At 50.1% G+C, this 23697-nt stretch overlaps 1 protein-coding gene across 2 annotated transcripts in view; it reads right to left on the minus strand.

Moving 5' to 3' along the window:
- The window catches only part of Gli2 (GLI family zinc finger 2), a 167287-nt gene extending 144566 nt beyond the window's left edge, over positions 1-22721 (minus strand). For both annotated transcript variants that reach the window (XM_055604611.1, XM_055604601.1), the window contains exon 1: positions 22580-22721. In XM_055604611.1, the coding sequence (XP_055460586.1) occupies positions 22580-22721 (142 nt within the window). The remainder of the gene's footprint in view (positions 1-22579) is intronic.
- Between the last annotated feature and the right edge of the window lie 976 nt (positions 22722-23697).

The following is a 23697-nucleotide window of genomic DNA, read 5'->3' on the forward strand; positions in this document are numbered from 1 at the left end:
AGGACCTAATCTACCACCTGTGTGATGGAGGCAGGGGGATCAGGTCCTTAAGATCATCCTCCACTTCAGAGAGATTTAAAAGGGCAGCCTGGGCTAGAGGGGTAGAAGAAGAGAAGGGAAGTGGTAAAGGAGGGAAGTAATTAGGGGGAGAGAAAGAAAGCAGGCAGAAGGGGAGGGAGGAAATGAGGCAGGAAGGAAAGGAGGGCTAGAAGGAAATGTACTCTGGCTAATGATTGTCACGCTTGGAAGGCAGAAAGAAAGGTCACCCTAAGGATGGTCTGTGTTCTTTTGTGTTCATCCACCTTTCTGTTGTTGTTGAGACAAGGTCTCATGCAGCCTAGGCCAGCCTCAAATATGTTATGAAGCAAAGGATGACCTCAAACTCCTGCCTGACCTCGATCCTTCTGCCTCCACCCTTTGAGTTCCAGAAGTACAGGCATGTGCTACCCTGCCTGATCTATGGGTTGCTAGGGATGGAACCCAGGGCTTCTTGCACACCAGGCAAGCACTCTACACTCTCAGGCCCCACCCACTTTTTGAGCACTTCAACAAACAGAAAGTCGGTGTATAGTTTGAAGATGCCACCCTTAGGAGCTTTCACTGAAGACTGAATGGGGAAAGTTCTGGTATTAACCATGGCAACTTCCGTAGAAAGCCCTCAGAGAGGTCAGGCGTCTGGGTTCACAAACCTTCTGCAGCACAAAGGTCAACCACTACTAACACTTTTCTGAAAGGACCCCGCTTTCCTTTTGCCTGTTGTCATACCTGAGACCCCTCCGGTGGGCTGCTCTGAGCACCCGCTGGGCTGGGCAAAACATCTGCGGCAGCTACCGGGGACAGAGCTGGAGCTGGAGACCACTCTTACTCACTGGCTTGGTTACTGTTCTTGAGACAGCAGTGAAATTCCTGACAACGGCTTGAAGGCAAAGGGTCTGGTTTGGCTCACAGTTTGAGCTCACACAGCCCCACACGGTGGAGAAGGCACGGCATCGGCCATGTGAGACCTCTGGTCACACTACAGCCACAGTCAGGAGCAGAGAGTGTCGACGGCTTCTTCTGGCTCGCTTCTTTTCTCTTATTTAGTCCGGGACTCCATGGGATGCTTTGCTGTGCGCATGTAGGCTGATTCTTCCCACATCAATTAAGCTAATTTAAATGCCCTCCCAGACATGTCCAAAGGTGTGTCTCCTGGGAGATTCCTGAGCCTGTTAACAATCGGCATGAACCGTCACAGGCACAGTAACCATGACCTCCTGGCCTTCTGAGCACTGCTAGAAGTGTCCCACTGCCAGTGGCTCAGTTTGTCCCCTGCAATAATCCTTTCACCCTGCTTTGGGACAGGACACTGATGTTTTTGTCTGGGTAGCACTGGCATAGTGAGAACATGAACTTGGATCGCTGCCCAGGTCTTAGCCATCAAAGCCTTGTCTCCAAAGCGAAAAGACACGAACCCAGCAAAAGCCCCTGTTCCCTGACCCCGAGTCAAAGGAACACCCACTGCAGAGCACGGAAGGTGGCCCAGCCCAAGCAAAGGGCTGGCTGAGCACAGTGAAGCTCAGCCATGACTCCCAACACCAGCGGGACCCAGTCGGGTAGGCCAGACTGGTCATCTCAGTCTTCCCATCTGTGATAAAGACACTGCACTCACGTCTGGGAGTCAGTGTCCATTCAGACAACCCCACAAAGGGCTGTCTGGAGCGAAGCGAGAGAGGCTGTTCCCGAGATGATGACTTAAGGTTTCTTAGTAGTTAGAAAAAGTGGGCACAAGCTCAGTTGCCTGTCCAGTGTGTTTGGGCTCTACTCCCATCCCCCGCAGGTCGGATCCTGAGTACCGCATGAACACAGCCTGGTAGTGCACAGCTGCAGTCTCAGTGTTCAGGAGATAGAGGCATGAATGTCAGATGTTCAAGGTCACCCCTGGCTACATAGCATGCTCCAGGACAACCTAAGCTCAAGGAGTTGAAACATGGGGGCATGGGGTTGAGGAAGGGGATTGGGCAGGCGTCGAACCCTGAAAGTGTGGAGGCCCCCTATAGCACACTCAAACACGAGACATCAGGCACTGGTTGACAGCCCAGGCCAGAGCGAGACTCCCCTCCCCCACCTCCTCGTCGGCCAGAAGTGTCCCTAGGATCTCAGAGTCCACACTAGACACTCTCCTCTTCACTCTGCTCAGCTAAGCCACAAGTCTATTCCTAATTTGGACATTTCTTTTTTTCTGTCCTGACCTCCAAGCAAACTAGGAAAACACATATCCCAAGCCACACTTCTTGACTCCGTCCACGAAGCCCATCGGACAATAAACCCTTCCCTGTGCGTCTACACTTTTGTAGCCTCTACTCAGAAGCCCTTCCCGAAACACTGTCCCCATCACATACTGCTGGCCAAGACATCAGTAAAACAGCCTTCTGGCCCCGCAGGGGCAGGTCACTGTAAGTGTGGCGCTTAGGACCCTGGCAGCCCTCGTCACATTTCTCTGGGGAGGGGAGGCCGTGGTCTTGGCAAGCCATCTGAAACCACAGGGCGGCCACACACTAGCTCCTGACTCGGCACATGGCAACCCCTTTGAAACGCCTCTTGGTCACAAAAACAGATGGAAAAAACATGTACTTAAGCCACCTCAGCAAATTGTTCCCTGGCCTCTAGGGACTTGCGTGCCCTGAGAGGAGGGGGGTGAGGTACCACCTCAGAGGAGGCTGCCCCTAGCAGCTGCTGGGACTCTCAAAACGTCAGCCCTTCCCCACTCTCTGGGGAGAGCCGCTCCCCTCTCTTCCCCTCTCTCTTTTCTCTGGCCCCCACGCCCTTTCTTTCTCCATGAAGTTCTGGCCAGCACAGAACTCTTTCAAAGAGAAGCATTCGTGCACGCCTCACGAGCGCGCATGCACACACACACACACACACACACACACACACACACACAAGCACCATGTGATGCCAAATCTACCTCAAGACACTACATTCATGGCCAGCCTACCTGGGGTTGCAGGCTGGGCACCAGGCCATGTGTACCCCTGGGAGAGCTGAGGGCAGCTCCCTCTGACTCCGGCCACCAGCTCGCTCTCTGCTTCTCCATCAGCCAGTGACGCAGAGGGGAACTAATGTTCACCAGCTGGCTTGGTGCTTTAACCCTCTCCGCTTCCAGGGAGTTTGGCAGCCAACCAGGCGTGAGCACGCGGTCTCCCTAACAGGGGCCCCCAGTGAACGGCTCACTGCAAATGCAACTGAAGGCCCAGCTGAACAGGCAGTCTGAGGCAGGAGAAGAGGACAGGACTGACCCAAATCCACCACACTTCGCTGCCTGGATCCTAAAGGAGCCAAAGAGAGCCCCAAAACAACTAACACAAAATTAGAAGATAGAAAGGGTCCAGCCTCGAGCTTTCCTTGTCAGCAAAACAGCCAGGCTCTCCACTGCCCCAAGCTCTCTGCCTATGCCCACATACATTTCTATATGATTTCTATATGCCCCACTTTACAGTTCATTTCCTAACAAACTCTGTCCTGGCTCTCTCTCTCTCTCTCTCTCTCTCTCTCTCTCTCTGTGTGTGTGTGTGTGTGTGTTGTCAATTTGACACAGGCTGGAGCTCTCTGAGAAGAGAGCACAATTGAGAAAATTCCTCCATAAGATTGGCCTCGGGCAAACCAGTGGGATATTTTCTTGATTAATGACTGATGTGGGAGGGTCCAGCTTACTGCGGGTGATGTCATCTCTGAGTGGGAGGTCCTGGGGTGTTTAAGGAAAAAAAAAATAAGTGAGCAAGTCATGCAGAACAAGCCAATAAGCAGTGTTCTTCCTCTACCTCAGTTCTCCTCTACCTCAGTCGGAGCCCTGACTTCCCTCCACGATGGAATGTGACCATCTGAGAGTTGTAAGCTGAAATAAAACCTTTCCTTCCCAAGTTGCATTTTATGGCGTTTTATCACAGCAACAGTTAGAAATCCTAACTAAGACAAACTCCTCTGTTGGCGGTTGGTCTCATACATGTTACCAGCCCTCAAGATCTGGTTACACCTATCCTTGTTTTGTAAACCTGCCAAAGACATACCTGATTTGTTGATTAAATGGCCTGTAACTGGGCAGGGCAGAGTGGGGTAGGCGTGGCTAAGGTTCCAGGGCTTCAGGTTCAAGAGAGATCACAGGAGACAGGCAGATGGGAACAGGAAGAAGGAGGATGCCACGATGGGTTAGGGTAGAGAAAAAAAAAACCACATGGGCCGAGAGAACTCCAATAGTGGCGTGAAAAGGCCCAGGTGAAGAACACAAGCAAGTACCATGGGATTATGGATGGAAGGTGGACCAGAGAAGATTAAGGAAGATGGCATTGGATGGGGCCTGGGAGATGGATGGTGAGGAAATTGAGACAGTGTAAATGAAATATCTGCCCAGCACAAGCTAAATAGGGCAATTATAAATCTAACAGGTGTCTGTGCCTTATTATTTGTGATAGCGGGTTAGATAACACCGCAGTGATAATCTGAGCACTAATAATAAACCTTATATAGACCAACACTTTTTTTTTTTTAATTTACAACAGCATTCCTCCACATCCTCAAAACTCGATTAGACAGGCCTACTATTCCACAAGACTTCCCTGCCTCTCTTCCCTCAGGAGTGAGAAGCAGCAGCCAGAAATGGCCTCTCTGAGGGCACTTCCCACCCAAAGTGCCACCCCTAAGTTTTCCAGTCCCAACTGACAGGCTCACTGGGAGGTGGAGATGGGGAAAAACTTCCCCCCAACAAGAATGCTTATAGTCACTCTGAAAGTCTGAAGCAAATAGCTCAGGCTGCTTAGCACTGAGAGCAGAGGTCACAGCATGGGGTTCTTTGGTTCAGCTGCTGGCAAAAGCAATGGCAAAGGGAGAAAAAAAGGCAAAGGGAGAAGGTGGAACAACCTCCGCCCCTTGTACCTCACAGTTCTCAAGGAAAGAGCGCTCCCTGAAGGTCTGAGGGGCTGCTTGGTGCCTCCAAACCCACCCCTGGGGAGAGGGGGACAAAGAGAGCAATCCAACCTCCGAGCCAGGTGTGCAGCACAGCTCTATAACCCTAGCATTCAGAGAGGCAGGACAACCACCCTTCTAGGACAGCCTAATCTACATACTGAATTGCAAGCAGGCCAAGGCAATGTGAGAGACTTTATCTCAAACAACGAAACAGGGGCTGGGGTGATAGTTGAGTTGGTAAAGCATCAGGACCTGGATCCCATCTTCACATTTACATACAAAGAAAAAGCCAAGAACAGCAGAGGATGCCTGCAACCCCAGAGCTGGTTTCTCTGATAGGCCAGCCAGCTACCCACACAAGCACATGCATACCCACACAAGCCCCCACACACAGACTCACACTCACACAGTTAGCAAGATGTCTCGATGGATAAAGGCACTTGCCATTAGGTCTAATGACCTGAATTCATCCCAGGGCCCACATACATGGTGGGAGGAAAAAAACAACCCCCGAAAATTGTTCCCTGACCACCATGAGCATGCTATGGCATGCCCCTGAGCCATCCCCCATTAATTAATTGCTTTAATTAATTAATTTAAATACACAAAGAAACAAACATCCTGGGGCCCTAAACTCCATGCCTCAAGGGCCTTGAATAATAGATGAATGTCCTAGACCTTACTCAGGGTACCTCACTCGATAACCAAACTGCATGTGTCCCCAGCAAACAGGAGAATGAGAAGTGAAAGTGGGCAGGGTTCATGGCCACCTTATGGAAGTAGGTTGCCATACGAAGCAGGATACCAGTGGAGGAAGAAGGCATTCCCTAGAGGGTTCAGGCAGACTGAAGTTCAAATCCTGACTGTAACTGGGTGGCCTTGGCAGCATGCTAACCAGCAGCCTTCCATAAACATCCAAACCTCTTTTGAATTAAGCATGGTTGACAAAACAAATCTGGCCTGGAAGGAGCCAGGGGATGGAAGGAGACAGAGCATCTATGTGGAGGCACTGAGGGCAGAGGGTCTTTCAGCTCCTATCTGCTTGGGCTGAACAAGCTCCTTCCAAGGACTGCTAGGAACAGAGGCTGGGCCCTCGCAGCCCTCACAAGCCAGGCTCGGCCACCGGTCCTTAGCAGGCCAATTAAACAAAGCAGTAATAGTGAAAAGAAGAGAATGGAGAGTGATCACACTGGGAAGAACAAAGAGGTCCAGCGACACCTCTGAGGTCCATTTTGGGGTCCTGAAATGAGGCTTGGGTTTAAATAGAGGACCAGTGATGTGCTTATCCAAATAAATAGCCCTGATCCAACAGTGGTCCTGCCCACCACTGTCTCTGCCTCAGCTCCAGTCTCTCCTGTTTTACAGTCAGAGCTGTGTGAAATCTCTTCCTGGAAGACAAGGTCCTCCTCTTGCTGGCACTGGCCCTTCTCCCACCATGAAACTCAGAGTGGGAGGGACTCCAATTATTTGGGGTCCTTTGTTTGAATAGTCTGATAACCAAAGTGGTACAGGTAGATCTTTCTAGGACTGTTAGAAGTTCCGGGTTGGGTGTCAGGTAGGCTTGAGAAGGAAGAGGGGCGTTGCAGGTCCTACAGCCAGAGGCCCAAAATTTCTCCCTACCCAACTATGCCTCTCATCCCTGTACTATTAGGATGCCAGGACCTGGTCTGGATCACTGCGTAGAGCAACAGAGCTTCCTTTGAGCCAGGAAACAGAGAGGTCAGTGCACTGACTGTGCCCCTGAGCTCTATCCTAGACCTCTGCCATCTCCACACTCCTGGCCCGCCCCTCAGGGAGGCAGAAACGGCTGTCTTTTTTGGACAAAAAGAAAACAAACTCCCCAAATTATCCATTATCCTGAAGTCATATTTAGTTTGTCGTTGTCAGGGCACAGTCACCACCTCTGTGATAGCTAGTCTTGGTTGTCGCCTGACAACATCTGAAATTAACTAAAACCCAAGCAGCTGGGCACACCTGTGAGGAATTTTCCTTGGTCAGATCATTTGCAATAGGAGACTCACGCTCAATCCAGATCATCTGAGGACAGAAGACCCACCCTAAATCTGGGCCACACCTTCTGTTGGCAGCCCTCATAAAAAGATGTGGAAAAAGGAACTTTTGCTTTTTGCCTGCTTGCCCTCCCTCTAGCTGCCAATTTCATCTATCCTGTTCCCAAGGCATTCCTTTGCTGGTGTGAGAAGCCACTTCATCAGAATTCCAAAGTGGAGTGAAGACCAGCAGCTCTCCCTGGGACCCTAGCGCCGGATTGGGACTGCTGAAACAGCCAGTCTCATGGACTGAGCAACTAATGGATCCTTGGCCTTTCCGTCAAGAGACAGCTGCTAAGGTCGGGCTACTTGGGCCACTGCCTGTAGGCCACTCTAATAAACCCCATATATAACTAATATATATTCATTCATTTTTGTCCACCTGTTCCTTTAGAGAACCCTGACTAATGCAGACAGGCATACCTAAGCTTACAGGGGTACATTACAACCACAAAGGATGGATCTGGGCTTCCTTGGAGCTCTGGCTTTTCTCAACATTTCTCTGTAGGAGGCCAGGCACTGGGTTTGCGGCAGTTCTGAAGGCTGGAGGTACACATGAGGCTCAGCAGAGGGGCTCACAGGTTGGGGGGGCAGTGGAGGCAGAAGAACACAGGGTTCAGGACAAGGTCCCCATCAAACCCCAGGCTCCCGTTCACTCTCCTACCCCAGGCATCCCAGCTATCAGAAGATGACCTTACAAGAGGTAAGGAGGGGGGCTATGATGGACCTGGGGCTAGCTGGAGCACAGGACTCTTCAGTTTGCTCTATACCGTGACTGAGGAGTGACTGATGGCCCCGCTCCCTCAGAAAGCTGGAAATGAAGCTTTTAGGATACAGCCAGCCCCTTGGTCATCCAGGCCAAGGGCAAGGGTGTTGGACAGGTGAGAGGGCCTGGGGTGCCCAGAAGAGCGAGTGTGTATCAAAGATCTGAGGCCCAGGACAGAGCCCCAAGGACAGAGTCCTGAGACTCACAGTGCAGGGAGAGTGGGCGGGGGGGGGGGGGGTCATGCTGGGTAGGGAATGGCTGATGACAATGTAAAGAAAGAAGATGGCTGGCCATTCCACTGGCCCTCAGAGACCTCAAGGAGTCATTGGCTGAGTGATGGGCTCATTCTAAAGCTATAAGACGTAGGTGGGTGACAGGAAGCGCCCACAGCAACTTCCAGCAATGAGGTGTGAGGCCAGACTGTAAAGAGTGTATCAGGAGAGCCCAGGAGGGCCCTGGAAAGACCCTGGAAAGGCTCTAAGGTAGTGATTCTCCACCTTCCTGATTCTGTGACCCTTTAATACAGTTTCCTATGGTGTGCCGACCCCCAACCAGGAAATTATTTTTATTGCTACTTTATAGCTGTAATTTTGCTACTGTTATGAATCGTAATATAAGTATCTATGCTTTCTGATAGTCTTAGGCAACCACTGTGAAAAGACCATTCAAGCCCCCAAATGGGCCACGACCTGCAGGTTGAGACCCACTGCTTTTTCAGTGGACTTGTTGGAAGGTGCTGTGAAGACCCCAGGGAGGTACTAAGGAGACCCAGGATGGGGAGACTGACACAAGCTCCAAGCATCTTCTCAGACTCCAGCTTGTCCTTGAAGCCAAGTTTGCCATCTGCCCTGGAGAAGCCCATAAAAACAGCCAGATTAATAGTCAAAAGCAGAAAAGGGGGAATCATCCAGTGTGCCATGTTGGGTGGAGGAGGAAAGCCTGCATCCATGCAGTTCAGTAACATGGAGAAGATGTCTGGACAGCTCTCCCAGGAAGAGAGGAACAAAAGACCCTGGGGGAAAGCTGTGAAAAGGGCGGAGGCAGCAAGAGGGGGACTAAGGAGATGGCTCCGTGGGTACATGGCCTGATGAGCAAGCATGAAGATACTGGCACAAACTTGTAATCCCAGCAAGGTAGAAAGAGGAGGATCCCCTAGGCTCACTGGCCAGCCAGCCCATCCAGATGAGTGAGCTCCAGGTTCAGGGAGAGAGCGAGGAAGACAACCACTGTCAATCTCTTGCCTTCAAATATCCACACACAACAGCAAAGAAATCCTGTTGGTGGGACAATAGCGGGGTTGAAGTCATTGGCTGGTAACACGTGGAACCAAAGAACTCAAGATACCTGGGAGCCACAGCAGACAGCTGAGCTAGAGATGGGGCAACAGGATCCACGCATGGGTGGAAAGGAAGGGGGTGCAGAGCGATGGGGAGCCCACCACTGTTTGGAGGGTAATAAATCGATCCGCCCCCAACTTTGGCTGGATGGTGGGCAGGTGATTTGCAGCAAACACTACCGAGAGGCTGCCATGGCACCATAAAAGGCTGAATGCCTTCTTTCAGTGGCTTCTCGGTGTCCGTTTATGAGTAAACATTTCTCGATAAAGACTTACTGTCTGCAGAGACCCCGTCATACCCCAAAGGTAAGGGTTTAAGTGGCCTGGAAACGGCCGTTGCTTATCTTTACAATGGCCACATTGCGCATCTGTCTCCCCATGTATATTTTCTGTGACTGCTTATAAATCTGGCTTGTCCCTAGAGCTGGGGTCTCTGGGGTCTCTTTCATTCTAAAAGGCCCAACAGGGGGAAAAGGGTGAGCTGGGGAAAGGGCTCTTCAATCAAAGGTTCTTGCTGCAGAGGTATGAGGTCCTCAGTTCAAACCTCAAGCACCCACTTCACTGTCACCTTCATACTGCTCAATTGAGCCACACAACAAAGAAAACCATAAAGAACAAAACACCTCATAATATCTTCAGTTACAGTGTAGTACTGCATCACATTTGTAGCTCTCCCCAGGTACTTGTGGCCTAACAGGTTGAGGGCTGGACTTGCCTAGCTCAAATGTTGACTTTGAAACAAGGGGAGGAGTCCCACGGCAGAAGAACCTACATGGACTCCCCAGTGTCCCCAAATACAACAGTGTCTTCATCACCTGCAAGCAGGGAGGGCCTGCCAGGGCCTGTTCACAGGAAGCCAGCCATGGACAGCTGCTTAGGACAAGACTCTACAGCTTGGGAGGAGGCAGAGAGGGCTAGCTGGCCCCTCTGGAAATGTCTTCCAGAGGGGCACTAAACACAGCCTCGGACATGGTCATGCGCAAACAAAGCCCTTGCAACGGGCCTAGGAAACCAGCTTCTTTGCTAGCGTTCTTTATTGCGCACTATGACACCCCCACCACATGCAGGCCCCAGGACCTTTGCCCACACCATTCCTTGGGTTACATGTCATACTACATCATGTGTGAACTGCTCCTCACAACAAAGACTCGGCTTCATTCACTCTCTCAAATATTTATCAGTAGCACACACGCTACTCTGAGGAAACTGTTCCTGAATTAATAATCACAGAGCAGCGAGAACAGCAGTGCTCTGAGCAGCAACTGTCTACAGCACTCCCGCTGTGTGCCAGGGGCTGCCTGGACACTTTATGCTTCGTATTTATACTCCTAGCCCTCCAAGGTAGTAGATGGCTGTGTCTGAGATGAAGGTCCCCAAGGTAGAAGGTCAGGGAAAAAGTTCAAGCCTTGGCTCCCAGTGCCACTGTCCCTTAGGGACCACGTCCAGGCCATACTTCACAAACTCCACTTTCCTTGTATCTCAAACAAAACACCCAGTGAAGGCAATGTAAGAAAGGGAGGAAGAGTGTACTTTGGCCCACATCCCAAGGGTAGCGACCTTCACAGTGGGGAAGGCATGAGGTGGCCAGTCACATTGCATAGACAGCAGGCATGCTGGTACTCAAGAACTCTAGCCCATGAAACGGGGACAGCCACATTTAGGTTGGGTCTCGCTAGCAGTTAACTCAGCACAGATACTCTCTCACAGACATATGCAGAGATTTGCCTCCTAGATGGCCTCTTAGATGGTTCTAGATCTTGGCAAGCTGACAGTCAACACTAATCATTATAGTGACCCCATGCCCCTCAAACTGGTCCAAGTATGTAGGACTCCTCTAGGGGAAAGCTGAGCAAAGAGGGCATGGGTAGGGGACAACAGGTGACAGTCTCCCCCAACCCTTCTTGCTGTTTTCCAAGGCCACACTGCAGTGGGTGATGCCTGCATCTGCCAGACAAAGGAGAGTTTTGTCTTCCTTTGAGGACACCCTAAGTTCTTGGGGAGAGAGACCAGGGGCTCCGATTCCCAGATGACTCCTCCTGCCTGATCCACAGGAATATGCACTGATGGACTATTTTTCCCCTCATCCATCAGCATGTACTCAAAAGACCACCCAGGGGCTGGAGAGATGGAGCAGCAGTATTGTGCTTGCCCCACAAGCGGGGATCCAAGTTCTAACGCGGTGCTCAGCAACCACAGGAAAGCTAGGCATAGCAGCATGCAGATGCCTGAAGCCCAGCAGGCAGAGCCAGGAAGATCCCTGGGGCTGGGTGGTCAGCTGGTCTCGCCGAGTGAGTGGGCTCCAAGTTCAGCGAGGAAACTGGTCTCACAATATTGTACAATAGAGGAAGACACCTAATGTCAACCTCTGGCTCCCACAACCATGTGCACCTCCTCCACACACATGCACACACAAACCTGTAAATGCAGATACACAAACACATGTGCACAAACACACACATCACATAAATGCATATGCACAAATGTGTCTATTCACCACACACGGGCAAACACAAGAACGCACAAATATGCACATGCAGCGCACACACACACACACACAATTAAATAAACGAAAGAATACACAATCTAAATCAAATAAACAAAGACCGTACACGAAACTCAGTGTAGGGCTTGTCCCTCACTAGGTCTCACCCTCACTACGGAGGTCTGTGGGTCCACTGGCTACTGTCAAGTCCCTGACAACTCTCAAGAAGCTGCCCTGCTGGACCGCCCTTCTCTCTTTCCAGCTGAGGACACCCAGCCCAGACACTGCCCCCATCAATAAGAACCCCCTCTCCCTGCTGCCCCATATGGGATTCATCACCATGCCCTGAGCGTCACCTCCAATGGGAAACCTCTTAGGGGGTGCAAGCAGGGTCACCCCATCACCACATCCAGGCCGTACCCTGCAAACACATGCAAGCCACCTGGAGCGCCCTCACACCCATTTAGATGCTGGGCTCGACTTCATTATCCTCCAAACGTTCCCCAGATCAGAGGCAATGGGACCTGGCCACAAGCATAAAGTAAATTATCCGACCCCTCCCCACCAATGATAAATGGTTCTATTAGCTTTCCAGATTGTTAAAGCCCGATAGAACAGAACGCAAGGAACGGGCCCATCCATTCTCCCTCTGGCGCACACTGAGTTGTAAATAGGTTATTTTGTGTGTAAATAACACATTAAAACACGGCATTAGCTGTGTCTTTTGATAGGGTGGAAATTGTTCCGAATAAATAATTCCGGACAGGAATGTAAAAGAAGCAGGATTTAATAGAGCATGCCTGGTGCAGCCGTGTTAAACATGACTAAAATGATAAACCTCAGAATATACGAATAGTAAACTACACACTGACACCGGGGTAATGAGGCTGTATTTTCACCAAGCTTTAGAAATGCTAAAATTAGTCCTGACAGAACCAAATGTCAGAAAATTGTTCACCACATAAACACAGTCAATTTGGGAAGGTGAAGTTTGGGCTCCAGGCTGAGGGACAGCTGTGTCCAACGCAATGAGACTTTCTAGTATGTCCTTCTCCATGCCTAATGCTATGAGCAGGCAGCGCTGGCATACCCAGTCTCTAGACCTCAGTTTCCAAATCTGTATAATGAGCAGTTTGAACTGTTCGATCTTGAAAGCTTTCTCTCATTGTGTAACCAGAAATGACTTCAAAGATAACAACTTTACATCCATTTAGCATCCACAATAAGACACAGGAATGGAGCTATGGTGGGTGATGGCTGCCTGGAGAGGAGTCCACCATGCTTCAGTAAATAACACCACCTGTGCTCAGCAAGCAACCCTAATCAAACTCTGTGAATCATGCACATACAAAAAGACATGAAAGTAATGGTGGTGGTGGGGAGGGGCTTGTTGGGAAGAAGGGGTTCAGTGGGAGAGGGAGGAGGATAAGAAAGGATGACAGGAGTGAATATGGTCAAGATACATTATATATACAAGCATAGAAGTATGAAATTGCCAAGGACTTTGAAAAGTGAATTGGATGAAAGGAAGCAGAGAAAAGGGGGGGGGTGTAAGTAGGTATGCTGGCTGGCTTTTGTCAACTTAACAAAAACCTAGACATATCTGGGAAGATGGAATGTTGGTTGGTTGGTTGTGACAAGGTGTCCTAGCTGTCCTGGAACTTACTTGTAGACCAAGCTGGCCTCTAACTCACAGAGAACCACCTACCTCTCTCTGCCTCTCCCTCCCAAGTGCTGAGATTAAAGGCGTGCACCAACATGCCCTGCCTGGAAGAGGAAATCTTAATTGGGAAAATGTCTTCATAGATTGGCCTGTAGGCAAGCCTGTTGTTCCTTTCTTTCTTAATGATTAGTGTGGGAGGTCCTGGATCGTACAGGCAAGCAGGCTGAGCAAGCTGGTAAGCAGCATTCCTCCATGGCTTCGGCATCAGTTCCTGCCTGAAGGTTCCTTCCCTGACTTCCCTCAGTAATGGAGTTTGACCTGAAAGCTATAAGCTGAAGTAAACCCTTTCCTCCCCAAGCTCTTTTGGTCCGGGTGTTTTATTACAGTAACAGAGACTGTAACTAAAACAGAAATTGGTACCAGGTTCATGTGCTGTGCTGTGACATACCGGACACCATGATGTTTTGGGAGAATTGAGGGAGAACTTTGGGCTAGAAAAGGCATTGGATGTCCAGAGCTTAATGAGCTGCTGTGGGAACATGTAACAAAGCTGGAAGCAGTACAGACAGTGGAGGTGGACCTTGTAGAAGACAAGGAGAGAGAGGCCTCAGAGAATGCGCCGCCTTAGTTGAGCTTGACAAGCTCCAGGACTGAAGGGGTCATGGAGAGAAGTTGAGGTTTGGCACCCTGAGCAGGTTTAGAGTTCCTAAAGTCCAGGAGACCCGGAGACCCGGCATCTTGGAGATGCCAGTACTATGTGATTACCACCAAAGACGGCAGCAGCCATGGGATGGAGCCAGCCCAAGCCTATGTGTCATGTGTGCTGTAGATGGCCATGTCAGAGCACTGCTCAAGGTCTTTGGAGCCCAGAAGGTATTGAGTCCCAGACACCATTGGTTTTGTTTTAGTTTGAATGTAACTGTGCCCAGATTCTTTCCTCTTGGAGTTAGAAAGTATGTAACTTATTTTTTATTTTACAGGAGAGATGACTGGTTTCTAAAGAAATCTTGGGACTTTAAAATATCAACATTTTGGGACTTTTAAAGTTATAGTATGTTTATATTGTGATATTAATAACGAGACCTTGGGGATAAGCAAAAAGAAAAAAGAAAAGGTTGTGGTTTAATAAGTAACGTTTTGTGTGTCAAGATAATAAGGAGTCAATTGTACTGGTTGGTTTTGTCAATGGTTGTGTCACGTTGACAAAGCCAACCAGCACAACAGACATATCTGAGAAGATATGTCTTAAAAGGAGAAAATTACTCTAGAACAGGGGCTCTTTTTTGTCTTGCTTCTGTGTTTGTTTTTGAGACAGGATTTCTCTGTGTAGCCTTGGCTGTCCTGGACTTGCTTTGTAGACAGGCTAGCCTCGGACTCACAGAGATCCACCTGCCTCTGCCTCCCTGGAATGCTGGGATTACAGGCATGAGCCAGTTTGCCAGGCTGTAACAGTGGTTCTTAACCTGTGGGTGTAACCCCTTTGATGGTCAAACGACCCCTTCATAGGTTTCACCTAAGACCATTGGAAAACACAGATATTTACATTAGGATTCCTAACAGTAGCAAATTTACAGTTACATTAGCAATGAAAACAATTTTATGGTTTGGGGTCATCACAACATGAGGAATGGTATGAAAGGGTCTGGTACATTAGAAAGGCTGAGAACCACTGCTCTGTAAGACTGTACTGTAGACAAGTCTGGACAGCACTTTCTTGACATGGAGGGCTCAGCTCACTGGGGGAGTGTCACTCCTAGGCAGGTGGTCCAGGTGGCCTAAGAAAGGCAGGCTGAGAAAGCTACAGGGAACAAGCCAGTAAACTAGATCTCTCCATGGCCTCTGCTTCTGTACCTGCCTGCAGGTCCCTGCCTTGAGTTCCTGTCCTGACTTTCCTCTGTAGCTGAGTATGACCTTAGGGTTGTCTTTGGTCATGTTTTTTTACCACAGCATAGAAGCCTAAGACAGGCTTCTATGTCACAGCTTCACATGCTGTGACTCACACAGCTGCTTGGAAGTAGCAGGCATCTTGGATTTCTCTACATCACAGTATTTTATCCTAGGAACAGAAACCCTAAGGCAAAAGGGAGAGGAAGGAGAGGAGGAGAAGAAGGAGGAGAGAAGAGAGAGAAGGTGAAGGGGGACAGAGGGCAGGCAGGCAGGCAGGCAGGTGTCTACTTAGTATAGTCAAGGCCTAGGGAATAAAGAGTGGCAGAAACCCCTCAAACTATAATACAAGCAAAACTCTTCCTTCCTTCCCTCATTCCCTCCCTCCCTCCCTCCCTCCCTCCCTCCCTCCCTCCCTCCTTCCTTCCTTCCTTCCTTCCTTCCTTCCTTCCTTCCTTCCTTCCTTCCTTCCTTCCTTCCCAGCATTGAGTGTAGTAACTAACACTGGCCATGTTTCCTAGATTAATTAATTTATTAATTAAGCTTATGGATAGGATAAATCATATCACCCATGGTTTGGATCTATGTCTGTTTGAGGCCCAGCCTAACTGACCCCAAACCAGGCTTGTTCCAACCATCAGAACCACCATCACCCCTTCCCCACACCAGGCACCCCAATACCCAAGAATGTCCAGAACTCATTCCAAATACCCTGGGGAGCACTCCTTCCCACTTTCATGGCAAGGCAGGCTGCTGAGGACAGTGGCACTGCACTGCCTGGGCAAACTGATGGGAACAAGCTGTTCCGTGTGGCTGGGCCATAAAACCAGCTTCCATGCAGTCTCCACAGCAATCCTGAACATCACTTAAGTAAGAGTAATTGCCCACTTAGTCACACCTGAGTGCACCCCGGCCTGTGTGTGGCCCCACAGAGAAAGACAGGTAAGTAGGGAAAGCAAGATGCTCAGAGAGTTCCCTGCTGCCCACCAGGCCTGGGGGCTGAGGGACACAGGATAGGGCCAGCATCAAATGCCTTCCACAGCCAGGGAGCTCAGGCTGGCAGAAGCAGATGTCCACCACAGCATAGCACACTTGGCACGCAGCCGGAATGATGGTGTCACTGGGTGAGCAACTGTTGGTGGAATGGCTGTTGTGCTTGTGACAGGGGTGGACAGCAATGATAAAACACAGTAATGACAGTAAGCATCTAAGTGGGCGGGTGGAGGGTGGAGGGTGTAGAGACAGGCACCAGGGACCCTGAGCAATCAGTTGACGGGTGTCTCGCAGATCCCTGAGTATGGTGAGGTGGGTGTATGCAGGAAAATGCTGAAGGTCTGAGTTGCTTAAGCAGTCTTCCTGGTAGGCTGGGATATAGTTCAGTTGGTAGCGCAATTGCCCAATTTGCATCAAGCTTTGGCTCCATCCTTGTACCACAAAAGCCAAGCATGAAGTAGGCACACACCTATAATCCCAGTACTAGGGAAAGAGCGAGGAAGATTGGAAGTTCAAAGCTATCCTCAGCTACATAGCTAAGTTTGAGGCCATCCTGCACTATATAAGGCCATAGATAGATGGATAGATGTATGGATGGATGGATGGATGGATGGATGGATGGATGTGAGATGGGATCTCCTGGTATTACATAGTATAGTATTCCAACTATAGAAAAGATGCCTCTCACACACTCCAAGCCAAACTGTCTCAAAGATGCTTTCCAGAAAGCCAACCAGGCCAGTGAACAAGATGAGGGGGTTATCAGTGTGGGAAGGTGGCACAGAATCTTCAGGAACAAAGATCCATTTAGATACCATTTAGTGGTAGGCTAGCCTGGCCATGGTAAGTGTGTCCCTGCTCCTCTCAAGTCTCATGTAGCCCAGGCTGGCCTCAAACTGGCTGTGATCTTGAACTTCTCCATGTTCTGACTACACCTCTGGAATGCTGAAATTACAGACTTGTGCTTCCTTGCTGGGTTTATGCTGTGCTGGGACTGAAACCCAGGAAAGCACACTACTGCTGATCAGCTACATCTCCAGCCCCTCTCCCCATGGGGCAACCACACTGAGAAACTGGGAAGGATGCCTGGAAGTAATCATGAAGCCCAGACCCTGAGCTCACGTTTTTATGATGATGCTCTCAGCTCGAACGACCTGGAGTCTGGCTCTACTATTCAATGCACAGAGGTGATGACTGAGTCAGAGCAGGGGACCTGCTTAGGGCAGCCCAGCAAATCAGAACCAGGGACTGTCTATGTTGTTCTGGAGGATAAAATGTCAGAAAGCTAGGCTTCCTACAGAAGCTGCTGGGCCTCAGTGGGTCCCCACCGGCAAAGGCGACCAATGGAAGAAACACTTTCTAGGTCAATCTGGGTGGGCAGTCTCGGTAAATAACTCTGACAAGAACAGTAATAATGAAGACAGAAAAGACATCCCTCGTGCCTCACACAAACTGACTGTGCCCCTCTTTGCTAAGCATGCCCCACGTCTAATTCAGAGAGCATCCAGCATCCAGCAGCACTGCAGAACAGCTACCATTATCACACTGTTCACAGATGAGAAAACCGAGGCACAGGCCTCCTGAGGTCAAGAGAACATAGACTAGTTCAGGCAGCCTAGTTCCACTGTCTGGGAACTGCTGTCAGTACCCCGTACTGCCATGAAGCACCACGGAACAGGTGCGAGCCATTAGCAGAGCCTCTGGGAGAAGCCACTGCCTCACAAGAGGAAGGACTTCCCCTTCCGGCAGGAAGCCAGAATATCAGACATAAGGGAATCTCGGGGCTGGGGTGTGGCTCAGTGACATTGAGCAAGCCTAAAATAAGAACCCCTGGGTTCCAGGAGCAATGGGAGGGAGAATGGGGGAAAAGGAGACAAGAAAAAAGGGAGACGGGAAGTGGGGAGTGAGACAGGAAGGAAAGGAGAGGGGGAGGGAGGGAAGAGGTATAGAGGAAGGGAGAGAGAGAGAGAGAGAACATCAACTAGAGGAAAACAGACAGGAAGGCAGGGAGGGAGAAGAAAATGAGAGTATCAGAATTCTCCAGACGCATTGTTTAAACGGGGCCTGCGCTGCTTACCCCATAGATTCCCAATTTTGTAGTTCTGGGATGGGACCCAAGAATTAGTACTTCCAGCATCTTGGAAACTGCTCAGTGTAGACTGAGAACTTAACATGCAAGAGGCTAACAGTTCCATTCCCAGCACCAATTAAAAAGGGGGAGACACTTCCAATTCCTAAGGGCTGTCGATGCTGTGGGAAATGCTGGCCACCTGACTTTGCCTCACAGAGTAAACATCACTATCAGAGTTGGGCACTGGCCCCCGGGTTCCTGAAACCAAATTGGGTGCTTGATTTCGGCACATGAGATTAGACCTTAGCTCCAAGTTTCAAAGCTGTACCCAAAGCTTCTAGAATGGTCCAGTCCCCATGGAAGCACGCAGAGCAGCTCAGAAATATTTTTGGAAAAGAACCCATGGCAGACAAGGAAAATTCGACAGCGTTTGGACACAGTCTGTGGAAAGCAACGAGAAACATCTGACTTAAATTGCTTTGCAAATTACACCATTTTAAAAATTAGAGGGTGGGGGTACCCTGGGCCAAAATGTATTTTTAAAGATTTATGGCCTCCAGAGTGTTAGCTCAGCAGCCGAAGAGGCTGTGAAAGAGCCACCCAGTGTGGCTTCTGCTCAGGCTCTTGGGAAGCTCTGGTCTGATCTTAAAGCCAGCCTTTCCCAGCCTGACTGACCCACCAGGCCCTGCTCTGCCCACTCAGAAAAGATGTGTATGCATGTGTATGCTCTCTCTCTCTCTCACATGTGTATGCTCTCTCTCTCTCTCTGTCTCTCTCCCTTTTCCTCTCTCTCTATGTCTCTCTCTCCCTTTCCCTCTCTCTCTGTCTCCCTCATTCTCTTTCTGTATCTCTCTCTATCTTTGTCTCTCTCTCCCTCTGTGAGTGTGTGTGTGTGTGTGTGTGTGTGTGTGTGTGTGCGCTACACAAGCACCAGGGAGATAACAAGTCAGCTTCATGGGTCCTTCCCAGGCTAGCTGGCATCAAGCTCCAAGGGGTCCGCCTGTCCCCACCTCTCGCTACGGGATTATAAGCATGCACCACGACAGCAAGATTTGCCACGTGGAATGGAACCCAGATTTTCAGGCTTGTGCATTTTACCAACTGAGTCACTTCCCCAGCCCTGATGAGGTGCTCCGGCAGTCACTTTAGGAACCCCCAGTCCTCAGCCTTGTGGACTCACAATCAAATGAGGGAGACCACTGGATCCAAAGATGTTTGATGCCAGCCTTGGGGCAGAGGAGAACACTGAGGCACGGGGACACACAGGAGGCCTTTCCAAAGCTGACATTATAGTAGGGACAAATTACAGCTCCAGTCAGACCCAAACAATCTAAAGCAATTATCGAGGGAGCCCAGCACTCTGCAACTCAGCACACGGGGCCTTCAGTGATTAGTGTGGGGCTCCCTGGATACACAGCACGCACCTGCGGGCCCCTCACCTGAAACCTAGCATGCACCTGCAGCTGCACACCCACACCTGTGGCCCAGCCCCCACCTGCAGCCCCCACGCACTATTAGTTAGACACCTGCAGCTCAGCATGCCCCTGCAGTGAGTACACACACTTCCAGCCTGGCATATCCCTGCAGCCCCACATATACGCCTGTAGTCCAGCACACACCAGTGGCCCCGCATTTACCCGCAGCTCATCATGTACCTAAAGCCTTAGCACACACACACCACACATCTCCAGCTCGGCACGGGCCTACAGAATTACCTCTACCAGCAGCACCTTCCATCTCCCAGGCCTGTGTGCCCCATGTATTCACACGGCTGAGAACACACGCATATGGCTGCGAGCGGAAAGCAGAACTCCTCAGAGGCTAGGCAACTGTGGCGGCTCCCAGCAGCCACCTTCTGGGACCCCGCTCCTTATTGATCACACATTTCTCCCTATACCGTTTATGTTTGAAGATACCCTTACCACCCTCCTGCTGGGCTCTGCACTGAAACTTGGTCAGGCCCAGAGATGAACCCAGACATCTTTAGCCTAAGCAAGCCCATGCCAGCTACCTACGCCTGACTCCTGCTTCTTAACTTTCACCTTCCCCATCAATAAAGCACACTCCTGGGGAGTTAGCCTATATCTGATGCTCTGGGTGCAGGGGCTCTCAACCTTCCTAATGCCACAACCCTTTAATACAGTTCCTCAGGTTGTGGTGACCCCCGACCATAAAATTATTTTCATTGCTACTTCATGATTGTAAGTTTGCTACTGTTGTGAATCACAATGTAACTGAGGTGTAGGATATCTGATATGTGAAAACGTTGTTCAACACCTCCCCACAAAGGGTCACGACCCACAGGTTCGGAACTGCTGGTCTGGCGCATCCTGGCTCTTGGGGTCTCAGCACAAGAGGTGTCTTCCTTGGTACCTCTGCTCTGTCACCGAGAATTTGAGCAAGAGTGGGGTCTTGAACTATTTCTGCAGTTTTAATTACCTTTATTTACTTAGGGGGACTTATTCAGGGGACACATGCATGCACTGTGGAGGTCAGATGGCACCACAAAAGCTGGTTCTTACCTTCCGCCATGTGGGTCACAGTGATGGAATTCAAGTTGGCAGAGTTGCCAGCCAACACCGTTACCCAAAGAGGCACCTTGCCAACCTGGTCTTAAAACCTTAAGGACTGCAGCTAACATGAAACCCGAGTCCCAGCAATGTCCTTAGGGTTGCGCCATTGGGCTTCCTTGCCCTTCCCCTTCAGCCCATCTTCAACAGAGACAGATCCCACTGGGTCCCCTTTCCCACATAGGCATAGCCACTCTTCCCACACTCCGAGACACCCTTCCGATAAACTACTCGGGAAGCAGGGACAGCACAGCTCAACAGAAACCAAGGGTCCCCATGGCTCCCTAGTGCACACACCTGGCCTATGCCTGCTGTACTGAACCACATTCGCCAAGCTCCCCTAGGAAGGGCACTGAGAGGGCATGGAGCAGTCATAGCATGGGCAGGTGCTCCTCTGCAGTGGCTGTGCTCCGACTTTGCCCCCTTCCCCAGTGGAAAACCCCTCAAGCTGGCCTCAACAGTGACAACTGGGTCCAATGCTACAGAAGCCCTCTCCCCTCAATTATGTCCTAATTACTGTCTAATTACTGCCTAAGTCTGCTCTCTGGTGGTGTGACAGGGCAGAGAATGGCTGTGCTTGTTCAAGAGAGAGAGGCCAAGTCAGGGCGGATCCTTCAGGGCAGGTGGGAGATGCCGGAAGCTAGCTCCTGGGAACTCTCCACCTCAAAGAATGGAGCAGGGAGAAAACCTGAGAGATCATCACTTGTTGGCCCAGGACTTCGCTCCAGTGCTCTGTGTCGCCATTCATCCCTCCATACTGTGTGAGCTATTGGGCTGTAACTCCTCCTTCCTGTTCTAGGAGTTAGACCAGGCCCACAAACTCAAACCCTCTCCCCAGAGGTGCTTAAGGCCGACCTCACATCTCCCACTTATGAGTTGATAATTATTTTCAACTTAAAACCATGGGGAGAAAAGAAATTAAATGTAGTGGCAACAACCTAAGAGGTCTTAAACTCTCTCTCTCTCTCTCTCTCTCTCTCTCTCTCTTTTAAGAGAACTAACTCAAGGGTGGTTCCATTTCATAAATTCTGGACCGTGTAGCTACACCCACAGCATAGTCCAGGGACCATAGATCCATAGATGGAGCATCAGCTCGGGGGGGGGGGGTACAAATTTAGCCCTGTCCATGAACAAGGCACCTCGGGTGTTCTGCCTGGCCAAGAAAGCACTAGGGCACAGCTAAATGTGCTTGAATTAAAAGGAACAGAAAATAAATCTGTTTCTTCACTCTGAGAGCGAATAGTTGTGTGGCCTCCAGATGGGCAGCCCAGTGACAAGGGGAGGTCTCACCTTCCCGCCAAACTCCCCAACCGGGCTGCTGGCACGGACCGGGGAAAGCAGAGAACATCTCTCTTAGGGACAGTGAAATGAGAGACTGTGGCTCGTGGAATCCCTTCTGTTGTAATTAAGTTGGCCAGAAATCCACCTAAGATAGTAAATTCCATACCTGACCCTCTAATTACAGCCAGCAGGCATTGGCAGACAATTACTTTCTGAAATAGTCCTCAGCGGGTAAGAGGCAAGAAGCTCTCAGAGTACGGCTCCCGGTGCCAGCTGAACACGCCCCAGGGTGGCCAGGCAGCTGCCCGGTAGATTCTCCTCCCTTCCTCCACTCCCGGCTCAGGCCTCAGCCACAGAGCCTGGGATAACCGGCTCTCCAAGCTGCAAGTGACCTTCTTGGGGACTGGGTTCCTGGGGCGGGGGCACTGCCCTCCATAAACCCAGCATGCCTCCCAGATGACAGGGGCCAGCGCACTCATTAAATCCTAATGACCTCGTGAAAAACACCCCTGCTGCTCTCCAAGCGTGCAAAACAGAAAGTGTATACCTCCTTGGGCTGCTACAGCTGCGGCTGCGGCTACCGCCAGAGGACAAGCCTTTTTCCCTGGGTCGGGGAAGCTGCTGTCCTCCAAGAGGCCACTCTTGGCTTCTTTCTTCTCCACTGCAGGGGCTGGGGCGGACATCTCCATCTCAGCAGCTCATACTCTTGGGTGGCAAACCCTGGAGGAAATGACAAAGACATTCAGCCACAACACTGCACCCGAACCCAGCAGGAAAATACCAACTCAGATTCCCACCACAGGCCTACAGCAACGAAGTTTACACTCAGTCTCTTAACACGAGGAGGAAAGGCTTAGATAATTTTGACGTATTCATCCCGAGAATCACTGGTCTGCTTTCTGAATGGGTACATGGACAACAGCAGAGTATTTGAGGTTTTGTGTTTGTTTTTAACCTAGATTTTTTTAAAAATCCCAAACAAGTTCTTAGTGATGAGAGCTTCCAGGAGCAAAGAATCACTTGACCTGGAGACGTGAAACCAGAAAAGAGAGCCTGAAGCCTGAGAAAAGACCAAATTACAACAGCCTTCAAGAAAGGCCCTGGACTGCCTGATTTCTGCCCCTCCTTTACTGTTTGATTCATTTGTTCAGTCAATACTCACATCACTAATTGTCATCATTTGTTGTTGAATATGTTTTCATTCTCTCTTTCCTTCTCTGCCTCCCCTGTCCCCTCAATAAAACAGTGGTTTTTAACCTGTGGGTCATGACCCATTTGGGGGTTGAATGACCCTTTCACAGGGTCACCTAAAGACCATTTGAAAACACATATTAACGTTACAATTCATACAGTAGCAAAATTACTTATGAAGTAGCAATGGAAATAATTTAATGGTTGAAGGTTGCTACATCATGAGGAGCTGTATTGAAGGGTCATAGCATTAAGAACATTGAGAACCATTGCTGTAAGGGGTCACGTAGCCCAGGCTGGCCTAAAGCTCACTATGTATCCAAGGATGACCTTGCATCCCTGTTCCTGCTACCTCTGACTCCTCAGTGGTGGGATTACAAGTATATAGCATTAGGCCTGGCTTAAGCTATCTTTATAATCCATTGCTTTGGAGCCAGTAGTATGGCTTAGCAGGTTACAGGTGTCTTACTTCAC

Source organism: Psammomys obesus, unplaced genomic scaffold (assembly GCF_907164565.1).
Source record: "Psammomys obesus unplaced genomic scaffold, mPsaObe1.curated_primary_1811, whole genome shotgun sequence".
Taxonomy (NCBI): Eukaryota; Metazoa; Chordata; class Mammalia; order Rodentia; family Muridae; genus Psammomys; species Psammomys obesus.